The sequence below is a fragment of the Myxocyprinus asiaticus genome, chromosome 2, assembly GCF_019703515.2.
Source record: "Myxocyprinus asiaticus isolate MX2 ecotype Aquarium Trade chromosome 2, UBuf_Myxa_2, whole genome shotgun sequence".
NCBI lineage: Eukaryota > Metazoa > Chordata > Actinopteri > Cypriniformes > Catostomidae > Myxocyprinus > Myxocyprinus asiaticus.
In genome coordinates, this window is record NC_059345.1 from 10,174,505 (window position 1) to 10,201,961 (window position 27,457).

The window sequence follows — 27,457 nt, forward strand, 5'->3', positions numbered from 1 at the left end:
GTATTTGACTATTTGGGGCCCAGATCAGGAAGCAGACAAACTGGTTAATCCAAATGTCTGCTTGCTGCCTTATGTTACACAGGTCACACAAACTACAACACGTAGAGACTGTATCACCTAGATATAACATAGAGACTGTGTCTGTTCCCCAAACTACCAAACACAAAACTCTCACTAAATCATTTAGAGAAAAAAAAAAAAAAAAGAAAAAAGAAAGATAAACATCATATGAGGGTAGGGCTACTAAACATTAGATCTCTGTCTACCAAAGCAATGAAATTATTACAGATCATAGTTTGGATGCGCTCTGTTTGACTGAAACCTGGCTTAAACTGGATGAATATATTAGTTTGAATGAATCCAGGTTATTCCCCAGGTTATTGTTATAAACATGAGCCTCATCTGAAGGGTTGAGGAGGAGGCGTAGCTACAATTTACAGTGAAGGTTTTGGTGTTACTCAGAGGACAGGATAAAAGTTTAAGTCTTTTGAACTAATAATGCTTAATGTGACACCGTCAGATGTAAAAAAAAAAAAAAAAAAAAAAAAAAACTCCCTTGCTACAGTATATAGATCACCCGGGCCTTATTCTGATTTCCTTGTTGAATTTGCTAATTTTAACAGAAAATGGAGCGCAAGTGGAAGAATACAAAATTAAAGGTATTTCGCGGTGCATGGAAGGATCTGTAGCTACAGACAGGCACTAAAAGCTGCCAGGTCAGCATATTTTGGCAAACACATAGAAAATAACCACAACAATCCTAGGTGTTTATTCAGTACTATGGCTAAATTGGTTAGGAATAACCTGAACCAGATATTCCATCACAGCACAAGAGTAATGGCTTCATGAATTTCTTTATGAATAAAATTGAAATAATCAGAAATAAAATTGGAATTATGCAATGAACTGTCATAGCACCTCAGAAAACAGTGTCTCATAATTTTCCTCATGAGCAACTTCAATCCTTCGCTGTCATAGGTCATGAAGAGCTAACAAAACTTATCGAAACATCAAAAGCCACAACATGTATGTTAGATCCAATACCAACTAAGCTCTTAAAGAGGTATTCCTTGTAATCTCAGAACTTCTTAATATTATTAACTCCTCGCTATCCTTAGGACATGTCCCAAGAAACTTTAAAATGGCAGTTATCAAACTGCTTATTAAGAAACCACAACTTGATCCTGGAGAACTGGCTAATTATAGGCCGAATCTCCCGTTTATGTTGAAATTACTAGAAAAATGTAGTATCCTCCCAATTATGTTCATTTCTACAGAGAAATAGTATATATGAACAGTTTCAGTCAGGATTTAGGCCCCATCATAGTACAGAGACTGCACTTATCAGAGTTACAAATGACTTGCTCTTCATCATCTGATCGCGGCTGCATTTCACTTCTAGTGCTTTTAGATCTTAGTGCTGCATTCGACACGATAGATCACGACATTCTCTTGAATAGGCTAGGGAATTATGTTGACATTTGTGGACTTGCATTAGCATGGATTAGGTCCTATTTAGCAGACTGCTACCACTTTGTCTATGTAAATGAGGAATTGTCAAACCAAACAAAAGTAAAGTATGGAGTGCCACAGGTATCAGTTTTAGGGCCTCTGCTTTTCCCCTTGTATATGCTTCCCCTGGAAGATATTATCAGGAATCGTGGAATAAGTTTCCACTTATGCCGACAATACCCAACTTTATATTTCTTCAAAACCTGATGAAATTTCACAATTCTCCAAATTAGCAGAGTGTATCAATGAAATAAAAGATTGGATGGCCAGAAATGTCCTTCTACTCAATTCAGACAAAACAGAGATACTAATTATTGGACCAAAAACCTCTAAAAACCTCTAAAATATTATTTGACTCTCGATGAATGTACTGTTACATCGTCTTCAACAGCAAAGAACTTAGGTATTATATTTGATACCAATCTGTCCTTTGAAAATCTAATTACCAGTGTTTGTAGAACAGTATTCTTCCACCTAAGAAATATTGCTAAATTGCGACACATGCTCTCTGTTCTTGATGCCGAAAAACTAATTAATGTGTTCATGACCTCAAGACTAGATTATTTTAATGTATTACTGGGAGGATGTCTTGCATGGTTCCATAAATAAACTTCAATTGGTTCAAAATGCAGCAGCCAGAGTGCTGACTAGATCCAAGAAATATGATCATATTAGCCCCATTTTATCGTTGTTACATTGGCTACCTGTTAAATTTCATATTCATTTTAAAATTGTTAACTATGTACAAAGCTTTGAATGGTCTAGCTCCACAGTACTTAAGTGACCTTCTACCATGCTATATTCCATCACGTTCATTACGATCACAAAATTATGGCCTGTTAATAGTTCCTAGAATATCAAAATCCACAAAATGAGGTAGATCCTTTTCATATTTGGCTCCTAAACTATGGAATAGTCTCCCTTACACTGTTCGAGATGCAGACACACTCACTCAGTTTAAGTCTAGACTAAAGACTCATCTATTTAGCTAGGCATACACCTAATTTATCCTTCAACTCACAATTAGGCTGCTTTAGTTAGGTCTGCCGGAATCAGAAACCAGAAACATTGATCATGATCTATAACTCTGTAATACATTGAATGGAATCTATGCTAATATTATTCTATTTGTTTCCCTGTCTCAACCTTGGGACTCCTATCCTGAGGTCACCAGAACCGGCTGGATCCAGCTCCATTCCTGCTTTGTGTTGGACTCCACTGCTACGTGTCTCTGAGTGATGACGACTAATAGCAGCCGGTGCCAGCCAAACATCACTTCAGTCTATTACGATGGACTTCAGAGGTTGAACTGATGCCAACTCCAACCATAACACATGGGAATACATCATATACCATTGCCTGAACCTTGGACTTAAGATAGACCTCACCAAAATTACCGGCCAGTTGAACTGTGAACACCTCACTGATCTCTGCCTGCATCATCTCGGTCTAATGATGGACTACACACTTATAATGGAATACATAGATTATCAATTAATTGCCAACAAAACCCTTCATCATCCAACTAACAAGGACAATTGCATCTATGTGAACTTCTGCAGTTAATCCAGGATGGACTTCAAAGACATTAGTCATTAATCTTACAATTCATACAAAATCTTTGTTTAAACACTGACCCTTAACACTTACTTAGTTTAATAATTTTAAACCATGACTTGCACTATACATAAGTAATATTGGCATTATATTCATGATGTTAGCCAGAGGGGAACTGGCCCCCACAGTGAGCCTGGTTTCTCCCAAGGTTATTTTTCTCCATTAACCAAAATCTTATGGAGTTTTGTGTTCTTTGCCACAGTTGCCTTCGGCTTGCTCACTGGATTTCTAAATACAATTATTATTTAATTTCTTTTTTTTAAACACAATTCACAATCGTATTTTATCAAACTACACAGTGATGACTCTAAGACATTATAGATATTACAGTTTAATTTTCTGTTAATGCATGATTTTCTGTAAAGCTGCTTTGAAACGATGTGTGTTGTGAAAGGTGCTATACAAATAACGTTGGCGTTACGATTTGATGGTGCTGGATGAGTTGTGTGCTAAAGTTTCATACATAGTATCAGGTGTTTGTTGAAATGCTTGCCTTAGCAAGCAATACTGAGTTGTAGGGATGTGTAATCATGAATGTTTTCACAGTTATCGTTCATCCTTTTCATCGACGAGGCACAGCTGCCACTCAAACCTTTCCCGAGAGCACGAGATTCCGGTGAACAGTTCAAGTCTTTCATTAAAACATCTGAAAGCTATTGCTCCAGCCCTTGAATTTCCTGTTTTTCAGTTGTCCTTTTTCAGATTTACCATTTTTATGTAAGAGCAAAGCCTGATTAAAGCATTACACAAAAAGAGCTGACAGTCAGGTGTGCAAAGCCCTTGGTGATAGCAATAAACAGTTCATTTGGCGGGAGAGATACTGTAAGTGAAACCTTGTTTGTTTTTGCAGTGCTCCAGAAGGAAGATTTCTCCAGACTTAGTAGAGATAGGCTATTGGCATTCAGTCTGCTCACGCAAACCAATGACAGAATTATTGATGTCAGCTCCATTGATATATTTCACAGATCATCTGAAATTAATTGTAAGAATAAAAAAATTTCTGCTTTGCATTCAGGGCTGTCCTCAGATTATCCTTGTATCTCAGCACAATTAAATCCTTGCATTTTTCCTTGAGTCAGTGTTCCACTACACTCAAAGTATCCTTTCACTCAACCACACTGCATGTTATTGAGGTTCTCATGGCTGGCTTGGCAGCAGATGGAGGCTTGAATGCTGTTATATCTGTTTGTCTCTCTCCTGCCATTCTACTAAAGGCTGATTTATACGTCTGCGTCAAACCTACGCCGTAGGCTGTGGCAGTTACGTGCACCTCTTAAATAATTTAACAATGTGTGCGTCGACACAGACAACAACAGCTGTGATTAGTCTGCTGTGTTACCAGAAACTGCTCCCCAGCATGACAAAAAATATATATCTGAGATAACATTGCATTTTCTCCAAGATTATTTTAAAATCTATGCATCATATTCACTGATAAGTGACCATATCACATTGAGTTTGGGCTTGTTTCGTTTTTCGGGAGCATCTGCTGTTTTTATATTCTGTTTATTTCATGACCAAACAAAAGCACAACAAAAGACATCTGTTTACAACTTATAAACTCTGTGCTTTTTTTTCGGGTCTTTTGCTCTATATATATATATATATATATCTGGAATGTGTATGATGTTTAGACCATATGTTTGACTGTATGGTGTACAGTAAATAATAATTTTTCTAAGTTATGAAAACGGAATGCTTTGTCAGCAGCTTTAAAGCGAAACCCATTGTGTGTTGGTCAAGCAAGCATAATTTTCCTTCCTCATGATGCCATCTATTTTGTGAAGTGCACCAGACCATACACCCCCACAACATGATGCTGCCACCCCCATGCTTCATGGTTGGGATGGTGTTCTTCGGCCTGCAAGTCTCACCCTTTTCCTCCAAACATAACGATGGTCATTATGGCCAAACAGTTAAATTTTTGTTTCATTAGACCAGAGGAAATTTCTCCAAAAAGTAAGATCTCTGTCCCCATGTGCACTTGCAAACTTTAGTCTGGTGGTTTTAGAGCAGTGGCTTCTTCTTGCTGAGCAGCCTTTCAGGTTATGTCGATATAGGACTCGTTTTAATGTGGATATAGATACTTGTCTACCTGTTTCCTCCAGCATCTTCACAAGGTCCTTTGCTGTTGTTCTGGGATTGATTTGCACTTTTCGTACCAAACTACATTCATCTCTAGGAGACAGAATGTGTCTCCTTCCTGAGTGGTATGATGACTGCATGGTCCCATGGTGTTTATACTTGTATACTATTGTTTGTACAGATGAACGTGGTACCTTCAGGCATTTGGAAATTGCTCCCAAGGATGAACCAGACTTGTGGAGGTCCACAATTGTTTTTTTCTGAGGTCTTGGCTGATTTCTTTAGATTTTCCCATGATGTCACGCAAAGAGGCACTGAGTTTGAAGTTAGGCCTTAAAATACATCCACAGGTATACCTCCAATTCAGTACACCTACTATCAGAAGCTAATTAGGTAACTGTCTAAAGGCTTGACATCATTTTCTGGAATTTTCCAAGCTGCTTAAAGGCACAATTAACTTGGTGTATGTAAACTTCTGACCCACTGGAATTGTGATATAGTCAATTAAAAGTGAAACAATCTGTCTGTAAACAATTGTTGGAAAAATTACTCATATCATGCACAAAGTAGATGTCCTAAATGACTTGCCAAAACTATAGTTTGCTAATATTAAATCTGTGGAGTGGTTAAAAAAAATGTGTTTTAATGACTTCTGCCTAAGTGTATGTAAACTTCTGACTACAACTATATAATAATGAGAACAGGAGATTCAACCCAAACTAAATATTGTAAATATAGGTCATAGCAGCAGGTTGAAACTCACTGCAGGATGCATGTTTGCTGTTGTTTCTTATAAAAATGTGAGTGGTTATTGCATCTGCAGGAAGTTTGCTTACAGGCCTAAGTTAAAAGAGCCTACCCTCAAGCGTCTTTGATATTTTGGTCCCTAGATGTGGCTCTAGAAGCTCATGTGAGCCTTTTTTTTTTTTTTCAATGAAAGTCAATGAAACAATTTATTCCCACAAAGATATGCTCCGTTTCCATCTACCTACAAAGCAGAACACTGCAATTGTCCTCTTTGTCGTTATTTAGAACCTAGCCTCACATTTCAGCATTGTTTATCTGGCACTTTACATAACTTTTTATTTTGGGGTGGATTTTTCCCCTTTTTCTCCCAATTTGGAATGCCCAATTCCCAGTGCGCTCTAAGTCCTCGTGGTCGCATAGTGATTCGCCTCAGTCCGGGTGGCGGAGGACGAATCCCAGTTGCCTCCGCGTCTGAGACAGTCAACCCGCGCATCTTATCACGTGGCTTGTTGAGCGCGTTGCCACGTAGACATAGCGCGTGTGGAGGCTTCACGCCATCCACCGCGGCAACCACGCTCAATTCACCATGCGCCCCACCGAGAACAAACCACATTATAGCGACCACGAAGAGGTTACACCATGTGACTATACCCTCCCTAGCAACCGGGCCAATTTGGTTGCTTAGGAGACCTGGCTGGAGTCACTCAGCACACCCTGGGATTTGAACTAGCGAACTAGCGAACTCCAGGGGTGGTAGACAGCGTATTTTACCACTGAGCTACCCAGGCCCCCGCACTTTACATAACTTGAACAATCTTCTACTCACTTAATGCTTGTGCTTAAAACATTAATTTTAAGACATTAATTTTAAGACATTAATTTTAACTTAAGACATTTTTTTTATGCCTCAAAGTCACCTCAAATGTAGGACGAAAAACAGCTTATAACTTGCAGACTGATTTTTGGACTGACACCTGGTACATTATTATGCACCTTGTGAGAAATCACGCGCTTACGCACACAGCATGGATATACAGGCAGGTCAGTTTTGCCAAACAGGTCAAAAGGTACTCACAAGTAACCAGTATGCATCTCATTATTTATGCTGAGCCTTTGAGCTCTGATTCATTCTCATTAATAAACACACAGGTCTTCTGAGAAGTGTTTAGCCTTCAGGCTTCAGTTAAATGATCTCTGTGAAAGGAGGTCAGCTGACATTCGGAGCTTTCAATCACAGATCATCACTTATCAGCTAGTCCCTGCTCATGGAACAGTTAAAGTGGACACATACAGGCTGTTTACATGTGTGTTTATATTGTTGTGGAGACATTAGGTATGGGAGAATCTAGGTCAGAGCCTCACATCCTGTATTTTTTGCATTTTTGTCCAAGTACTCATATGCTGTCTACTTGTTTGCACAAACCCCAAATTGTTTTGCAGTGTCCTGACCAGGTGTCATGCAATAGGTCAAACACCAAATCATTTTACTGTCCTTGAATTTGTCTGTCTATGAAAACAAAAATATTAGTGCTGTCAGTCAAGTAAAATTTTTAATCGCGATTCATCGGAAGACTGTGGCTATCCACTTTGCTACAGCAATCGTGCAGCCGCAGTCACGATTCGTGTCAGGGCATCAATGCCCATCTGGGCTTGTTTTGTACAACAAATAGCTTTAAGAGGTCGTTTCCCCTTCATTTGATCACTGACATACAGCTGTTGTGTGTGCCTGTGGTGTGTGCGTCAGTGTAATGACTCCTGGTGGACACATTGCAAATGTTTCACCCTAATCCGACCAGTGTTTATGCTGGTTTATACTTTATTAACGAAAAGAAAAATTAACTTGATAATACATTCGACTAATTAAAAAAAATTAACACGTAAACTTTGACAGCTCTAGAACAAGTTGCAAAATGCTTCACAATCACATCCAGTCAGAATATAACTGATGTTTAATACAGCTGTGTGGAGAAGGATTTGAGATTTCAGTGTGGGCTAATAAGATTGCGGTGTTGGCGGTTAGGCTAATGCATAAATGCATAAATGAAATGTAAACGACAGTGAAAATATAAATAGTTTCTGAAGTAAGAAACCCTTAAAAACCTTTAAATACAGACCTACCACGAACTCTGAGGTTGTTAATCGATAGGAAACAGTATGATTCTGTTGAAGTCATCAGTTCACATTAACAGTGGATTCCTGGTTTAGAATTACACTACTCATTATCCTGAGAAGGAAAATCCACCAATCAAAGAATTGCGGCAAGTATAGTGATTTAATACTTGTAATGGACCATTTTATATCAACAGTGTCATATTCATCCATCGATTTTAATTTGATTTATGTCATTCTTAATGCGTCATGGGATTCTAGTTCATTCCCTAATTACAGACGTCATGTACACACTCTTGTACCTTTGTGTTTTTTTGTCTGTTTTCAAATACTTGAAAACTTGCTTTAAATCAAAGTTTGTATTGTTGTGATTTACCTTTGAGCTAATTGGTTTGGTATATGACTTAGAACTCTCTTATGAATTATTTTATTTAATCCCTATAGAAATAAATGAATGGGAAAAATTATTCTGGAACCAAGACTTCTGAAAAAGTGGGTGGGCACTGTTCTGCTGTATATGCTGTCGCTTGTCGCAGTTGCAGATGGTGAGGACAAAAATTTATATTTACATTGAAGTGATAGCTTTTAGAGTTTGTCACTTTTAACAGCATTACCTGATGTAGCATGGCTGACAAATCGGCTCTGATCAATACTTATTCCATTATACACTCAATGAGCACTTTATTAGGAACACCTCTACACCTACTTATTCATGCAATTATCTAATCAGCCAATAGTGTGGCATCAGTGCAATGCATAATCATTCAGATACGGGTCAGGAGCTTCGGTTAATGTTCACATCAACCATCAGAATGGAGAAATTTTTTTATCTCAGTGATTTCGACCGTGGCATGATTGTTGGTGCCAGACAGGCTGGTTTGAGTATTTTTGTAACTCTGATCTCCTGGGATTTTCACACACAGCTATCTCTAGAGTTTATTCAGAATGGTGCCAAAAACAAAAAAACATCCAGTGAGCAGCAGTTCTGCAGACGGAAACGCCTTGTTGTTGAGAGAGGTCAACGGAGAATGGCCAGAATGGTTCGAGCTGACAGAAAGGCTACGATAACTCAGATAACCACACTGTACAATTGTAGTGAGCAGAATAGCATCTCAGAATGCACAACACGTCGAACCTTTAGACGAATGGGCTACAACCGCAGAAGACCACGTGCACTTTATTAAAACCATAGTGTTCCTAATAAAGTGCTCAGTGAGTGTATGTATATAGCATATAGTATATTCTAATATGTTTAGTTTATGCCACCTTCAAACTTGTAGGTTTATAGGATACTATAATGATTGTCGCACCCTGAGCCATTATGATATGATGGCCCATATAAACATCTCTCATTTTCTCTGTGTGTGTTCTTGTACTTGTGAGACTGTACGAATACATTCACAAGTGTTAGCTGGGTCTGTCTGGCACTCCTCCAGCACATTGTCGTCTTTTCCAGAGGACCATGCTGTTCTGTCAAGGTCTGCATGCCACTGGACATGGGAACATACTCAATATGCTCTATTCACTCTCGCTGGGTGAGCGTGTCGGTCTGAGATCTGTTTGTATTTGAGTCAATATTCAATCTCAAAACATTACTCCACTCTTGTACAAAATTGTCTAAAGTCATTGTTTTTACACTGTGAAGTTATGTCTGCTGATATGTGTGGGAAGGTTGTGGATCATCTCATTTAGTGGAAGTCCAAAACTGTTGTTTTGCTTAGCAGCAGTGATGCACACCTGTAGTTTGCTTCTACATCTGAGTGTAGAATGTCCTGTACCTGTGTAGTCTGTCTGGAAATGTTGATACGCTGGGAGTGGTTAATGGGCATGTGTTCCCCTTCTCTGCTCATTCATGTGTTGAGTACTTGTTTGAGAAGTCATCCGTTTTCTTCCTTGCTGTGTATTCCAGTGTTTGTGTTAGTACTAATAAAAGTTACTATTGTGTTACATTATTACCTTTAATTTGATATAACTGTAAGCTACTTTTGTTTTACGTTTCCTCACTGTGCGACAGCTAAGGTTCTCTCTCTTCCAAATTGTAAGCTATGGCACTATGCTTGGCTCAGGTGTTTTTTAAATTCAAGGTTATATTTCTGGCTGTGGTTTGTCTCCCTGACATAGTTTGTATGCAAAATTTGCAACTTCCCCTGTAGTTGGCATGCATAGTTTGCGATGGCCTCTTTTTAGATGTTGCGGCACTCACAGTGTGGTAAGTTTCATTGATAATGGAAGCGATCTAGTTTTGTTGTTTCGCACTGCGTAAGTCTACAGGCCTACATGACTGTTGTAGGGAATGTAGATATTTTCAGTTATATCAGTGATTAAATTGAATAAATAGTAATATCTTTTACTTATTTGAATAACGCTGTTTTTACACTTTACGATTTAGGACACATTTTGGCATCTGAGACAAATTTTGGGAATAAAAGATTTCTCTTGCCTTAGGGCAAATTCGGCAGTCTTTAATCACTTTGTTTGACATGTTCACCACTGGCCAAGTAATTGCCTTTGCGATGAATCTTAATGTCAGACAAAGTTCTGGTAGTGACTGCTCCTACCATGGATAGATGAGATAAAACACCAATTCATCATTGTCAATCGGGATGATTGGGACCAAAGTCGGCATTATGATGTATATCATCCAGCCTGACATAATGTCGCACAATGTGCCATTGCTTTTACCCAAGATCTCACTGGGGTCATATTGGACAGTCTGACAAGCAACAGTCATAAAGAACCATAAAAACGTAAAAATTATCCCCATCACTATGACTAGCTTATGAATAAATATTGTTTGTGTACACCTAGTAGTTTGAAATTAGCAGAAATTTCTTTTTCCTCCGGATCTAAACATTTCTGGCACTCACAGCAGCAGCACGCACATCGCCCAAGTGTTTGCATTCTTTCAGCCACAGTTTGTGCAGAAAAGAATTTGGAGGGTTAGCTGTTGTCAAGCTGTTACATTAATTTCTTGTCTAACTACAAGCTAATATAATCCCCACTAGGGCTCTAACTGGCCACAGCTTGACCTTCTCCTGTTTACTTTGCTTTGTTGGTCATGATTACATCATGTCCTGCATACCGATGGTCCAGACAGCTCTGTTTGTTCCACCATTTAACATTTTGCCCCATGTTCTTTGTTGCTCTTTTTGTTTGACATAAATCATAATTGTAAATGCAGTGTTTTATTCAAGATGTCTTTTAGCTCACGTAGACACAAATACTTTACGAAACAATGCATTTATCTTTTTTTCCAACGTCATGGCAGGATGTTGATAGATTGATTCACTCAAAATTATACTATTTTCCTCTCTTGGCTCTGCAAAAGGTATGTCTAGTAAGAAGGGATTAATTCCAAAATGTTGGTAAATTATTGTTACCCTATGCTGGTCATGGATCAAAGGGGGATAGATCTGTCTTGTGTCCTCTGACATGACTGAAGCAGTTGTTTTTTATTACTGCTGGATAATCCTGCTAAAACCAGCTTATGATTGTAGCTGGTTTTACATGGTTTTTAGCTGTTCCAAGCTGATTAGATGCTTGATGAGCTGGACTACCAGCAGTGAAGCCAAGGTTGACCTGGTAGACCATTTTGGTCAAGCTGGAGCTGGTAGACCACCAACAAACCAGCTATCACATTCCAGAAAACAGCTTGACCAACTTAAACAGGCATCTTAAAGAGGCATCTTATCCTTGTGCAACCCCGCGTCCACATGCGTGGGAGTTGTACCGTATATTGGCATCGCTGTACACAACGCATAATTTAAATGAATAAAAATCGACTGAATACTGTTCACAAGACTCTAGACTGTCATTTAAAGGGTTAACTTCTGCCGCATAGTGTCACGTGACACAACAGCATGCCATCGATTTCCTTGGAGCGCTCCTACTGACGTATCGCCAACAAAAGTGCCTCTAGTAAGAAATATAAATATAAGAAATATACGTTTCTTTCACCGAAACCTGTTTGGTTGTAAAGAGTAGTGTCTGTAGTTTTGTTTGATATGAATTTCCTTTCAAATCTGTTAATTTTTTTAATGTCAGCGCCCTAATAAACATGATGTCCACATATGTAGAAACTGACACTGCATTTCCTCAAAAGAAAAAAAACATGTTAGTTATTTTGAATAACTTTCAACTCTAACAAATCTGTGGGTCATTTAGCTTCATTTTAAGATACATTTTGTTATGTTTAATTTTGTTATCATTGTGCCATACAATTCTATTCATTAACATTAGTTAATGTATTCCTGTATATTTACTGTGCATTTTCACATTAAGAATCAATGGGTGAAAAAAAACATGGCACTGTTGTATTTTCTTGAAGTGCACAGGGGCTTGTGAGTGTTTCCATCTGTTGCAGAGCAGTTCACAATCATTAAGCAATATCGGAAATTTATGACAAGTGATCACAAATGATCAACTGTTGATGATGATGATAAAATGTTGATGAAATATGACAGTTTACTTTTAATTGTTTATATTGTAATATGTTGCACATTTTATAACCCTTATTTGTTTGAATGAGCAGCTGGAAGCAGTGCAGTGCAAACATTTCAAAATAACAGTCCCCAGTGTATTTCAAAATTATATTGCCTTTAAGTTAAAAGTTCAATGCTATTAATAAAGCGCATCTGGAATTTAATTAAATTTGGACTCTTGTAGCCTCTGTCCCCATCGCAGGAAGGAAAGACTAAGAATGTGTAATATAGGCTGCCAATTTTAAAAACTATTGGCAGATTAACTGGCTTTCTTTCAACACATTATCGAATCAGCACAATCCAATATCGGTTGATCTCTAATTTGTATTTATTTATATAATGGTACATAAACCAATTTTAATTTGAAATATATGTGGAAAACATGTCTTAAGTATTTTAAACTTGCATATATCCTACCCTTTTTACTGATAAGCAATGTTAAGGCCATGCTGAATGTGTGCCCCTGCCTGTTTAAGTAAGAGTCTTTGAAACATAATTTATTTTGAGATTGTGTTGGTTTGTTTTAGTATGGGGATACGGTATTAATGCTATTTGTTCAGGTCTTGAAAAAGGTCTTAAAAAGTCTTAAATTTGATTTTAAAAACTTAAAAACTTAGCAAACCTGACCAACACTTTTGGAAACATAATGAACAATTTGATGAAAAAAATCTGACTTTCTGTAGCTTGGTAATTATTTAAAACTCTTTGCTCTAGAAAAAAAAAAAAAAAAAAAATATATATATATATATATATATATATATATATATATATATATATATATATATATATATATATTTTTTTTTTTTTTTTGCTTGTTTATAAGTTGCTACTAGTTACAAATCAAAGAGTGAAATTGAAAATGCACACAGCAGTCACACGGGGGTCTCAGGAGGTTAAAGGGTGACAAAGGCTGTTGACAACTTTATGCAAAGGTGCAGTGATACAAGGAGTCGCCTACCAATGAGAGTCCAGACAGTGAGAACGACTACAAGCAACCAACACTACAGTGACTTGGCAAAAGTGATTTAATTGATGCCAGTGTGAACGCACCTTTAGATAGTATGACCTGGATGCTCCAGCAGGAATGAACCACAATAGCTACGTTAACATGCAACATAATAATCCATTAGTATTCTGACTGATGGCTCAGTCTGAATTGCCTTAATGTAAACACCTCAATGGGATTTTTTTTTTTTATCAGTTTTTATTAAATTATTGGTCTCATTTTGTTTGAAATTTCATTTGCGATCTATCTCATAACACCGTCCGATGTCGACACAGTGCAAGTCCGTTGGTTTGGTCGCTTTGCTGTTATGGTAATGTTGACAAAAAATGCCTGAAAATATGCGCATTTACATGCAGTCAGTGAGTCCCTCCAGCACTTAGAACAGAGTTAATCCACACATGTCTTTTATACCTGTTCAAGGGTGTCAGTTTTCACTTCACATCTCCTACCAGCGATTAAACACTGTCACAAAGTCTTATCAAATAAATTCCTCAAATAAATTTTTCTCGGCCTTGACATATGGTCTCACATTTTCTCCTCCATCTATCTTCAAAACTGTACAGTTTGAAGAGGTCAAACCGACCCCCTCACATCTGTTGTTGAAGAACCGGCGAATTTGCACACAGACACACGTATCCGCCCCCATCTACTGCCATTCAAACGGCACACAAAGCATGCTGAAGACACAGCACAGCTCTGGCAGTGCTTTCCTGGTCCTCTTCCTACAATAACAACTGCACTGTTTCTCTTTCCGCATTACTTATAATTGCCACTTTTTCACTCCGCTCCATCTTTATGTCAGTCTTTAGGAAATGGGGTCTAGACAGCGCCAGAATATTGCAGTCTATCAAAGGTTCAACCTGGGATGGTTTATCTCCAGAAAAAAATTATGGATGAACTGGATTTGTCTCTGAAGCACAGCTTGATATGGATAAGACAGTGTTATGGGGTCTTCTGGTGTTGAAATACATATTAGACATTCCAAGCTTTGTAGGGAAAGATAAATTAACCTAATCTAAACAAAACTTCACATTAATGTCTGTTCTGGTCATTTCCCAGTGATCGAGAACCAAACTTAACGAAAAATGCATATATGTCAGAGTGAAATAGACTCTGATGCTGCAGTTTAGACAAACAGGATTGGGCTTGGATTTACGGAAAACCCAAAGGGGGCTTCCCAATGTGCTCTGCTGTTCTGATCCCAAAACATTCACTTTCTGCTTCCAGTAAACCTGAGAGAGAGGATGTGTCCGAGTTTGCACACTGTCCATCCAAGTAGTGTACTGAATTAAACTTTGGCCTTTGTTCAGATGCAAACAGTATGCAACAAAGGGGTCTTTGGTAGTAAAAGTATGTACTTTTCAGTCACCAGCAAAGTACAGAGTTTTAGTGCATTGTAGAAGTATGCTAATTGGGATGCAGCTGGACTCTGCTCTTGGTCATTACATTGTTTGCTTCTCTTTCCATTCCTCATCATTTCTCTCTCTCTCTCTCTCTCTCTCTCCCCCTCCCTCCCTCCCTTTTTCCATCTGTCATTTCACTTGTGATTGTGGTTTGATGAGTGGAAGGAAAACTAAGTAGCAAAGACAATCCATCATGATGTATGTTCTGAGGTTTTGAGAAGAAGAAACAAAATGGAGGTGTAAGCTGTAAAGAGAGGAACAAGACAAATGGAGGGTGACAAAGACATCATGCGTGGTGTGCGATTCACCAAGTTCTGAAGCCGTATATACAAATACAATGCTGAGTCCTTCTCTCATAGCTTTGGCAGATGTCCTTTCAAAATCATTAGTCAGTAAGCTGCCTGCAAGTGATTTAGTTCCCATGGGAGAGCATAGAATAACATCAAGGCTGTGTTTACAAAGTCTTACCTTTCTCTCTCTCTCTCTCGCTCTCAGTGTGAGGCCTACTGTATGTGTTGAGAAAATTATGACTACTAAAATGAGTGATTGCTCCTTAAACCTTTTGCAGGAGTGTGTTATTTTCCTGTTTTAAACTTGCCTTTTAATGGACTCCTTTACAAGCGACCATACAGCCCAGTTGGATTCATGAGCTCTGAGGACCTGAGCTGGGCTTGATTTGACCTGTTATTAGCAGGCTGCCAGATTAAGGTTTACTTTGTAATGCCCATTGATCCATCTTTTTGCTTGCAGAAACTAGGCGCTGGGGTGGACCAGTTCGCTTACACCTGTGTACAAGAGCATCCCATCTGGACCAGTCAGCAGTTCTGGGAAGCCAACTTCTACTCTGAGGTGCAAAACCAGATCAGAGCTCTGTACCTCACTGCCCCTGAGGACAAACAACCCATTACTGCCAAGATCAAGGTAAATATTTGAGGAAGAGAAATCTCTCTGCATTTTTTGAAGTTTTCATGTCACTATAATACACAGTATGTCCATAAACACTTTTTTGAACATGTCTAAGCTGACATTTTGAATGTTTTATCAATGTGAATGTTTTATACAAATGTACTAAACTTCAGTTCATTTCCATTTTGTTAAATGGAACCAATGAATCTGTGCAATTGTTTTATGGAATCTTAGAATCTGTTGCTATAATTATAAAACTGATAATTCTAGTCCTGAACACGTATTGGTCAATATAGTATTCCAGCCATGCTAAAGTACTCATTGTACAGTAGTTGCAGCTATGAAATGAAAAACCTTTTCACCTAGCTACTTTGTATATCACCCAGACAGGCCTATACACTGGTTAAGTCATGACAACTGTCAGAAAGATTTAGCATGTTAATGTGGATATGACATTTTGATAGGATTTGGTCTTGGCGGACTAGATCTGCTACACTGCTACTGCTGCTGCAGAGCAAGTACATAGACTTGCTATTGCTAGAAAATACACAGACATAGTGAGTTTAGCATGTGGACATGCTTCTACTGCTGCTGCACAATTAGAAAAACACAAGACATGCTGCATCAAGCATGTATGATATGCTGCTGCAAAATAAGTCTAATTAAATCCCCATGTAGCAGATTTAGACAAGTGAAGCTGGGGTGGTGGAGGGTTTCAGAGAAAACTCTCGCAGTGCGCTGTAGTAAAACTGACTTGCTTTCAAACTGAGAAAATGTAAATGTTAGGCAAAGAGAGAGTACACAAGTTGATTGGCTACCCAATTACACATCAAAGGACCTATCAGCTTACACCACGTGAGCCAACTGGCTTGATATATCACATGTGAGCGAGCAGATTGGCTAACAGACAAGTTCAAAGAACCTGTCAGCTAGAACCTTTCAGAGTTTCCTGTCTGAATTTAGTCATTTTACATATTACCATTGTGCATAATATGTGTATTATGCAGTAACCATTTTATAAAAGCAATAAGTAAGGGATAATCTACAGTCAGCCGGTCATTATAACAAAATAACCACAAAGCGGAGTGGAGAATATTCTGCTTATTACACAGCTGCTTACCAAATAAAGAATTAAATTAACATGAAATATTGATTCGAGTTTAAATTAAGTAATTACGTGAGAAGAAAGAGAAAGTTGAGTCTCCAGAAACAGAATTCCAGGAGTTCAAGGGGTTTATATTGCGAAAATGACTTACTACAAAAATACTTGCCAAATAAATTAATACATGTACATGAAATATTGATTTGAGATGAAATTATTTTATAAGCTTACTTGTCAGGTAATTTTCATTTGTATAGCGCTTTTCAGAACAAACATAATTTCATTGCAGCTTTACAGAAAATTATGCTGTAATGTTGTAAAGTAATCATTGAGCAGTTTAAATGAAAATGTGATTGAAAATCATGCATTAAAAATTATTTTTCTTAAGGCCTCCAGTGAGCAAGCCAAAGGCGACTGTGGCAAGGAATCCAAAACTCCATTAGTTGTTAGTTAATGGATATAATGCCAATATTAGTTATGTAAGTGTAATACTAGTCATGTATTAAGTAAACTGAGGAGATGTTGATGGCAATGCTTAAAACTAAAGGATATTCATTGAACTGTTAGTTCTCTTTAAGTTGTCTCTTAAAGGCCATCCCAGAATGACTGTGGAAGTGCTTGAGATGCAGTATCCTTTTTTATTTGCCTGATGAAGACTTTATTTGGCATTAATTTATCATTGATATATTCCATTTTAAGAGAGTGTAGTCTTTCATATGACCAAGATAATGCAAGCAGAGTAAAGATCGTAGACTGATATACAAAGTAGGAAAGATGACTCGCAATACACAGATTTCAAATGTGCAGTCATTATTTAGAAATATCAGACCGCTTGATGGTGCGATTGACCAATAAGAATAGAGTATTCCAAAGAACTATGTAATAAGCAGTAATATTGTGAATATACTCAAGGTCAAAGGTGTTGCAGGCATTGTGCTGTACACAATGCCATTTAGCCTTTGTCTATATTCACAATAGCATGGCCTCTTGTATCTTGTTGCTTACATATCTAACTTAGCATCATCTTACTTATTTTATGATGAGTAACAAATCACTAAGTAACATTACAGTTGTGTTTATGAGTGACACTGAACCTTCTCCAGCAATTTAACAATCCCCTGGTCCCTCTGACCCATGTCTATTAGGAACAGGGTACATTACGCACAGCACCCAGTGAGTCAGATCGGACCGCTATGGACCTCGCAGCTGAGCAGTTACGTGCTTGGCCCAGTTTGAGTAAAGAGAAACAGCAGGAGCTAGTGAAGAACGAGGAGAGCACAGTGTTCAGCCAGGCCATCCATTACGCCAGCCTGATGGTCTACCTGCTCGTTCCGCTGGACACCAGCAAAAACAAGCTGCTACGCTCCACTCCTGCAGCTGACTGGGAGAGCGGCAGCAACAGCATCCTCACTAACAGGCAAGAGAGGGCATCTATCATTACATCCATCTATAGCTGCTTTTCCACCTTCAGGATGAATTGTTACTTTTGCTGAATCGTGCCTTTTGGTTCCAATCTGGTCAAGTGACCATTCGTGAATCACAAGCCATTCCACCAGCACAGTTTTCTTTCCTGAGTATGGTTAGCTATTGGTTATGCAAATGCTACTAGAACCATTACTCGGAGTGCTCAGAACCATTCGGCCTGATGAAGGAAAAGTGGCTATGGACATTTGACTTCTGAAGTGCTGTATAGAAATATACAGATCCTGAAGCAGCTATCTCATAGCACTGTATCACAAATCCTACATAGTTCTGTTCTCTGCTTCTATTTCTAATCTCTGAAACTCTATATTAATTATTGAAAAGTGACCTTTTATATTGGTACATATTTTAAAACAAAGAGTTAACTAAAAACTGTCAAATATAACCAAAAAATGTCAAATATGCTGTTTGGAGTATTCAGTCCTTGTTTGTCCAAATGAGTGTCCATAAAAAGGTCTCATTTGCCTTACAATCGACCTCTACCTGCAAATCATTAAAATATCTTCCACATTTTCTCCACATAAAATCCCCACAGTTAATGTATCATTATTCAGGTTGTATATCTGAAGGACAGCTGTGACAATGAATGAAGTAAGAAATAAAGTGTTTGGATGCTTGAATAGGCACAGTTGGTTCTATTATCATGCAGTCAGAAGTTTACATACACTTAGGTTGAAGTCATTAAACCTCATTTTTTTAACCACTCCACAGATTTCATATTAGCAAACTATAGTTTTGGCAAGTCTTTTAGGCACGAGTAATTTTTCCAACAATTGTTTACAGACAGATTGTTTCACTTTTAATTGACTGTATCACAATTCCAGTGGGTCAGAAGTTTACATACACTAAGTTAACTGTGCCTTTAAGCAGCTTGGTACATTCCAGAAAATTATGTCAAGCTTTTAGGCAATTAGCCAATTAGCTTCTGATAGGCTAATTGGAGTCAATTAGAGGCCTAATTGTGGATGTATTTAAGGCCTAACTTCAATCTCAGTGCCTCTTTGCTTGACATCATGGGAAAATCAAAAGAAATCAGCCAAGACCTCAGAAAAACAAATTGTGGACCTCCAAGTCTGGTTCATCCTTGGAAGCAATTTCCAATTGCCTGAAGGTACCATGTTCATCTGTACAAAAAATAGTACGCAAGTATATACATCATGGGACCACGCAGCCATCATACCGCTTAGGGAGGAGACTCATTCTATCTCCTAGAGATGAATGTAGTTTGGTGCGAAAAGTGCAAATCAATCCCAGAACGACCGCAAAGGACCTTTTGAAGATGCTGGAGGAAACAGGTAGACAAGTATCTATATCCACAGTAAAACGAGTCCTATATCGACATAACCTGAAAGGCTGCTCAGCAAGGAAGAAGCCACTACTCCAAAACTGCCATAAAAAAGCCAGACTACAGTTTGCAAGTGCACATGGGGACAAAGATCTTACTTTTTGGAGAAATGTCCTCTGATCTAATGAAACAAAAATTGAACTGTTTGGCCATAATGACCATCGTTATGTTTGGAGGAAAAAGAGTGAGGCTTTTTCCTCACTCCAACACCATCCCAACCATGAAGCATGGGGGTGGCAGTATCATGTTGTGGGGGTGCTTTGCTGCAGGAGGGACTGGTGCACTTCACAAAATAGATGGCATCATGAGGAAGGAAAATTATGTGGGTATATTGAAGCAACATCTCAAGACATCAGCCAGGAAGTTATAGCTCGGTCGAAAATGGGTCTTCCAAATGGGCAATGACCCCAAGCCTACCTCCAAAATTGTGGCAAAATTGCTTGAGGACAACAAAGTCAAGGTATTGGAGTGGCCATCACAAAGCCCTGACCTCAATCCGATAGAAAATTTGTTTGCAGAACTGAAAAAGCGAGTGCAAGCAAGGAGGCCTACAAACCTGACTCGATTACACCAGTTCTGTCTTGAGAAACTGGCCAAAATTCCAGCAAATTATTGTGAGAAGGTTGTGGAAAAGATTTGACCAAAGTTAAACAATTTAAAGGCAATGCTACCAAATACTAACAAAAGTGTATGTAAACTTCTGATCCACTGGGAATGTGATGAAAGAAATAAAGGCTGAAATAAATAATTCTCTCTACTACTATTCTGACATTTCACATTCTTAAAATAAAGTAGTGATTCTAATTGACCTAAGACATGGGAATGTTTTCTACGATTAAATGTCAGAAATTGTGAAAAACTGAGTTTAAATGTATTTGGCTAAGGTGTATGTGAACGTCTGACTTCAACTGTAAATCAAACCACCCAGACACTGATTAATAAAGGTCATAGCTTAAAATTCTCAATGCAGTTGAGAAGAATCCACAGAGAGGCCAGTTGACACAGAGTTGAGAAAGGAGTACAGTACTTAAGAACGGAGTAAAGGTACACCAGTCAAGCATATCAAGAGCTCTGCTGAACATTGGCCTGTATGCGAGGGAGATACAAATATATTTAGACACAAATACACAAATAAAGCTATTGTACCAAAGAAACAATTTAAGATCAGGTCTGGAGTTTGCCAGACAGTTTAATAGCAACCCAGTTGTGATGACTGTTATATATTGTGTTTAAATGAGACCAAAATAGAGCTTTTTAGCCATATTTCAAAGCAACATGTGGTGCATATTTAAAAACTGCCCGACCACAAAAACACCATAACTACGGTATAAGTGTGATAGTATGTACAGTATCATGCCGTGTGTCTGGATATTTTATTTCATTTTATTTATGGGCTTTATGCCATTATTGTACAGAAATGTGGAGATAGACAGGAAATCGGAGGAATAGAGAGAGTTAAAACTGCTCAAACTGCTCTAAAACCAAAGTTTGGTCTTTAAACTGGAAAAACAAAAATTCAGCGTGCTCTTTTCATACAGTGTTCCAGTTTAAGCCCTGATCTCAATCATTTGAAAATCTGTAGCACTATTTGAAATTTGTTATTTGACAAATGTAAAAAAAATAATAATAATCTTATTCTACAAACTTGTAAACCTACCTGGAAGAATGGGCCAAAATCACACTTGAAAAATGTTTAAGCGGGGAGAGTTTGTCTTAAAAGATGTAAAACGTCTCTACAAAATATAGTTATAAATGTGGGGATTAAGTAATTATGCAAACAGCAATTTTGAGTGTCAGTGCCTTGAAATAAAAACCTCAGAGAAGCAACATTTCAGGGAAGCAGGGGAAAATGCAACCTCCGAATCGGGCTCGTCGCTGATTATGCGAACATGATTACTTCCTGGTTTCAATGCGGATCTGAACCAGGGTCTCTTACGCTGTCGATGCTATTTGCTTCTGGTCGCGCCACAGGGGAAGGTAAACACCTTGGAGCTGATTTAAAAACATCTGATAGAAGATGGCAATTGTGTTGGCATAATGTGGCCAATCCTAGGGTACCGGAACTCTCGGAAAAAACATGCCAACATCCCGTGTGATAATGTTGTGCTCGAGTATGTTGTGCTCAAATAAATATGGCACAGATCATTAAGAACGCACAGCAGTGGGGCCTGGGAAGCTCAGCGAGTATTGATGCTGACTACCACCCCTGGAGTCGCGACTTTGAATCCAGGGCATGCTGAGTGACTCCAGCTAGGTTTCCTAAGCAACCAAACTGGCCCAGTAGCTAGGGATGGTAGAGTCACATGGGGTAACCTCCTCGTGGTCACTATAATGTGTGGTTCTTGCTCTCGGTGGGGCGTGTGGTGGATGCCGCGGAGAACGTGCTACGTCTCTGCGGTAACCCGCTCAACAAGCCACGCGATAAGATGCGTGGATTGACAGTCTCAGACGCGGAGGCAACTGAGATTCGTCCTCCGCCACCACGAGGACTTATTGCGCACTGGGAATCGGGCATTCCAAATTGGGGAGAAAAGGGGAGAAAAAAAAAAAAACGCACAGCAGGGACTGGCATTTGTCCTTTTACTTTTTGCTGGTTACAAAACACAAAAAAAAACTTTCTTCTGTTCCATACAAGAGGATGTTTTTGAGAAGGTGCTGACAGATCAGGAGGCAGTGTAAAGACAGTGTAGTTCCTCAAGAGTCCTATCCAGTTGTACACCACATCCTTCTCAGCTCCTCCAGTAGCCAGATTCTTGCTCTGCTTCAACAGAAAGATGAAATGAGTTGGCCTTTTGTGGGGAGAGCACTCAGCCATAACCGAAAAAAGGATGTGGGCTGAGTATGTAGAGCTTTGTAGTAATAATAATAATACATTTGTGTTTTGGGGTGCTTCGCAGTCTAAATGGTGATGTTCCGCTTAATTCATGTCTCTAGAGTTTATCTTTAATGCAGAACACCTTAGTAACAACATAATGACCTGGCAACCACCCACAACGCCCTGGCATTGTGGCAGAGGGTTTGCACCCTCACATTTTCTTCAGAAAATTTTAAAATCTAGTTAAAGCTTGTTTCCCCACATCTTCCTAGACTACTCCAAACAGCTTTCTTAATGAATAGTTGTTGTTCTGCAAAAGTTGCTTTGGTTGACACTTTTACTAGAGACATGTTTAATTTTTTGCTGGAAATGTCTGGAAGTTGTCTGTCTGTTTGTAAACAGAACAGGCAAATTACATTGCTTTTCCACTTGAACAGTGTGAAATAGGACCAGGAGATATCAGAGCTTCCACTTCCTCATGGTGGTAGTTCAAATAAATGTTATGGGTCAGACTTAACAGATACAGCTTTGTGATGCATTGGTAAACTAGAGCACCTGAACGATATCAATGCATTTTTAAATAGCTACGTGTTATTTTAAGAAATTGCTCCCAAGAATATTGTCAGGTGCCTCTGCTTTTGTTTATTGGGTTGTGATGGACTGTGTAATAAAATTAGTGTCATTGAATAAACAGTATTGCAGGGAGTGTAGCAGAGAGCTTCGATACTGAGAGTGGATTTGAAGACTTTGAGACAAGTGACGTTGCCAATTCAGTGGGGAGGTTCATCGCTCGTTTCATCGACAAAGTATGCACAGAGAGCGGAGTGACCCAGGAACATATCAAGAGCCTACATTGTATGATTCCAGGTAAAAATGTATTCATACATTCTTTACAGAACAGATCCCTCAAGCAGTGTTAAGAATGCTAGCACTACATATACCACTGATAGAACTCTGTCTACATGTTTAGAAATAGTCAGATAATTAGGATTGGTCTGTTGCATGTTGACCTCTAACCAAGCATGATGCAACAAGTTTCCAACATCAAACAATTTTTCTGTTGACACTGAAAGTGAAAATGTTACGTGAAAAGACACAGCCAATTAGAACATATTGGACATTTGATATACAGCTCTGTGGAGTGGAATTTTGGATCAATGAGATTTGAATCTTATTACAATGCATTCAAAAGATATACAGAGTCTTTTCCAGCCAACTTTTACATTATCTGACTTATACATTTTCCATAAACTTTTAGATGGTATAAAATTCCAAATTAATTTTATAAAACATTTTGGTAATTAGAGCACTGTCAATAGTAAAGTCGTATTACTACACATAGTAAGTTGTATTTATATATAAAACTTTTCAGAGTCTTAAGATAGTGCGGAAGTTACTGTAAATAAATCTTACTTGATGCAATTTCCTGACTTCACTTCTAAAACAATTTTTTTTCACTGCAAACAGCTAATAAAGTCCTCTACAAATGAAACAGTTGTGCTCAAAAGCACAACCCTGGCAGAAATTGTGAAATTTTGGCATTGATTTTGAAAAAGTCTTTTATTTAAGGATAGTGATCATATGAAGCCATTTATTATCACAGGTTTAAAAAAGTGACTGGCATTTTCAAGGCTTTGGATATCTTTTTATATCGTTTTCCCATCTTTATAAAGTTCCATTACCTTGTTACGCAGGTCTTTTGACAGTTCTTTTCTGCTCCCCATGGCTCAGTATCTAGCCTGCTCAGTGCATCCACGTGAGAGCTAACAAACTCATTGACTATTTATACACAGACACTAATTGCAATTTAAAAAGCCACAGGGGTGGGAAATTAACCTTTAATTGCCATTTAAACCTGTGTGTGTCACCTTGTGTGTCTGTAACAAGGCCAAACATTCAAGGGTGTGTAAACTTTTGATCAGGGCCATTTGGGTGATTTCTGTCATCATTATGATTTAAAAAGGAGCCAAACAACTATGTGATAATAAATGGCTTCATATGATCACTATCCTTAACTAAAAGACAGTTTTTTCTGCATGTTCAGTCATATTTTCAAAATCAATGCCAAAATTTCACAATTTCTGCCAGGGTATGCAAACTTTTGAGCACAACTGTATATCATGGCAAACATAATGAAAATTAGCACCCAGTCAGTCAATTCATTTCTTGATGAACCGTTTAAACAAAGCAGTTTTGCAGCGGTCTGAGGTATCTCATCCATTCGCTTGCATTCAAACAGTTCTCCTTGTTGACTGTTCCGAGATGGTGCCGCGGTTGACATATCCAAACCAGCCGAATAAGGCATCTACGTATGTATATCTATTGGCAGTATAGCTGATATGGAAAAAAATTGGTATTATTGAAATGCTCTTGACCCAAGGAATCAATAGGCACCAATGATTACACATGATTTTAGGATATATGGTTCAAAAGTTATGGGCCCATAGATGGCGCTGTCACCAAACTTTGTGATGATCATGGTCATAATGAAGCATACCAAGTTTCGTTTCGATAGGACAAAGCATTGCTGAGATACAGCCTCACATCCTGTTTTACGTCGACTTTAACTTTGCGATGCTGTAACTTTTCAACAGTTGTGAATATCAGAGTGAAGTCACTTTTACGAGCTTCTGTGCCGCTCGCTTTAAGATTATTTTGAGACATTGTTTGGGCAAATCAGACAGATTTTCATGGAATTGTAGCAGAAAAACAATATCTCTATATCCAGCATGACACATTAGAAAAAGAAACCAAATGACAGACAAAATGTCTTTGTGTTTGTTGTGCTTGTGGCTGTTTAGGGGAAAAAACTCAGATTACCACTGAAGAGATTAACTACTTGGAGAACCACATTACAGTCCTTGCATAGAATATTCTTCTAAAGGTGTACAGGGTTTTGCTGTTAAGGTGTATTTAATTGCTTCTGTTTGTTCAGGTATTGTGGCAATGCAGATGGAGACACTAGAGGCAGTTCATAGAGAAAGCAGAAGACTGCCTCCCATTCAGAAGGTAAGCACTTGTTACTCACTTGAGAATGTGGATAAATACAAAGTCAAAGAGTCCTTTGAACTGGGTCAGTAAACAAACACACAGAATACCCTAGCAACATCTTAAAACAAACATCTGATTGAAAAATTTGGAAAAATAACAATATACTGCCATGCAATGGCAAAAATGCAGTAACTACACTTAAAAAAAATAATAATAATAAAATTAAAAAAAATTAAAAAAAATTAAAAAAAAAATAGAGTTATGACCAAAATAATGTCTCCAAGACTATAATCTGTAATGTGACAGACAGGTTTGGCTTAAGTATTCTGAGATTCAGATTTGGCTGGACTTTCAAAAATCTTTGTAGCCATTTTTCTCAGTTTCAGTGTTGGTGTAGTTACTGTGTTTTGCCTTTTGTATGGCAGAATACATGTACAAGACATCACCGAACATCTTCAGTATACCTGGCATCAACATGCACTGACACACTGGTGTAAAGTGATGTTTGTAGTCACGCCCCATCCCATTGACAAAATCAGATCACAAGTGGTCACTAGAGATGCAATTGAGACACATCAGTTATCAGTTGTAAACAGTGCCAGGGAAAGAACGCAGGGCTGGATGAAGTCCTACTAGCTCCACAGGGGACTGAGTTGTTTTTCAGTAAAAAAACAGGGGGAGATTGTTTGATACAGTGCTGCTTCAGGAAATAAACTGATTGAGAACCCAACTGGCATCCCCAGTGTGAGATGGACTGTGGCCCAGGGTTTCTTCTGCCTGGTTTGGCAAAATGTTCTCTAATATTGCAATTTTCCACATAACAGATACTTGCTGTAGTTCCCAGAGTACCTCTCTTTTTTTTTTAGTGGGCTCTGTTTCAGCTTTTCACACACTTCTGAATCAAACTAATGAGCTAGATAATGACACCAGGACAGGGACCAGCGCAGGACACATTGTCTGGCGTGAGCATGATTATTGCATTTGGAAAGAAACTTAATTGATGTTTACTCTGCCATCAGGAGAGACTCTCATTGTTTGTTGTTGTTGTCTGTCTTTATTAAGAAGACTGCAAACGTAAATGTCTGTCTGTATCACAGACCTCGGCATTTGAAATTTGACAGTTCATTTGTTCATCTCTAGCCCAAGATCCTGCGGCCTGCCTTGCTGCCCGGAGAGGAACTGGTTTCAGAGGGGTTACGGGTTGTCTTAGACCCTGACGGTCGAGAGGAGGCCACTGGGGGTCTTCTGGGAGGACCACACATCCTGCCAGCAGAGGGAGCACTCTTTCTTACAACTTACCGTATTATTTTCAAGGGCACTCCTCATGACCCTCTAGGTAAGTGCAGACATTTAAGGCCCCGATATACACTGGTGGCCAAAAGTTTGGAATAATGTACAGATTTTGCTGTTTCGGAAGGAAATTGGTACTTTAATTCATCAAAGTGGCATTCAACTGATCACAAAGTATAGTCAGGACAATACTGATGTGAAAAACAGCACCATCACTATTTGAAAAAAGTCATTTTTGATCAAATCTAGACAGGCCCCATTTCCAGCAGCCACCACTCCAACACCTTATCCTTGAGTAATCATGCTAAATGGCTAATTTGTAACTAGAAAATCACTTGCCATTATATCAAATACAGTTGAAAGCTATTTGGTTCGTTAAATGAAGCTTAACATTGTCTTTGTGTTTGTTTTTGAGCTGCCACAGTATGCAATAGACTGGCATGTCTTAAGGTCAATATTAGGTCAAAAATGGCAAAAATGAAACAGATTTCTCTAGAAACTCATCAGTCAATCATTGTTTTGAGGAATGAAGGCTATACAATGCTTGAAATTGCCAAAAACTGAAG

At 38.4% G+C, this 27,457-nt stretch overlaps 1 protein-coding gene across 3 annotated transcripts in view; it reads left to right on the forward strand.

The window, feature by feature from the left end:
* The window catches only part of LOC127412594 (myotubularin-related protein 13-like), a 179,271-nt gene that overhangs the window by 112,545 nt on the left and 39,269 nt on the right, over positions 1–27,457 (forward strand). For all 3 annotated transcript variants that reach the window (XM_051649073.1, XM_051649081.1, XM_051649089.1), the window contains exons 18-22: positions 15,711–15,881; positions 18,114–18,385; positions 23,305–23,477; positions 25,546–25,619; positions 26,742–26,937. In XM_051649073.1, the coding sequence (XP_051505033.1) occupies positions 15,711–15,881; positions 18,114–18,385; positions 23,305–23,477; positions 25,546–25,619; positions 26,742–26,937 (886 nt within the window). The remainder of the gene's footprint in view (positions 1–15,710; positions 15,882–18,113; positions 18,386–23,304; positions 23,478–25,545; positions 25,620–26,741; positions 26,938–27,457) is intronic.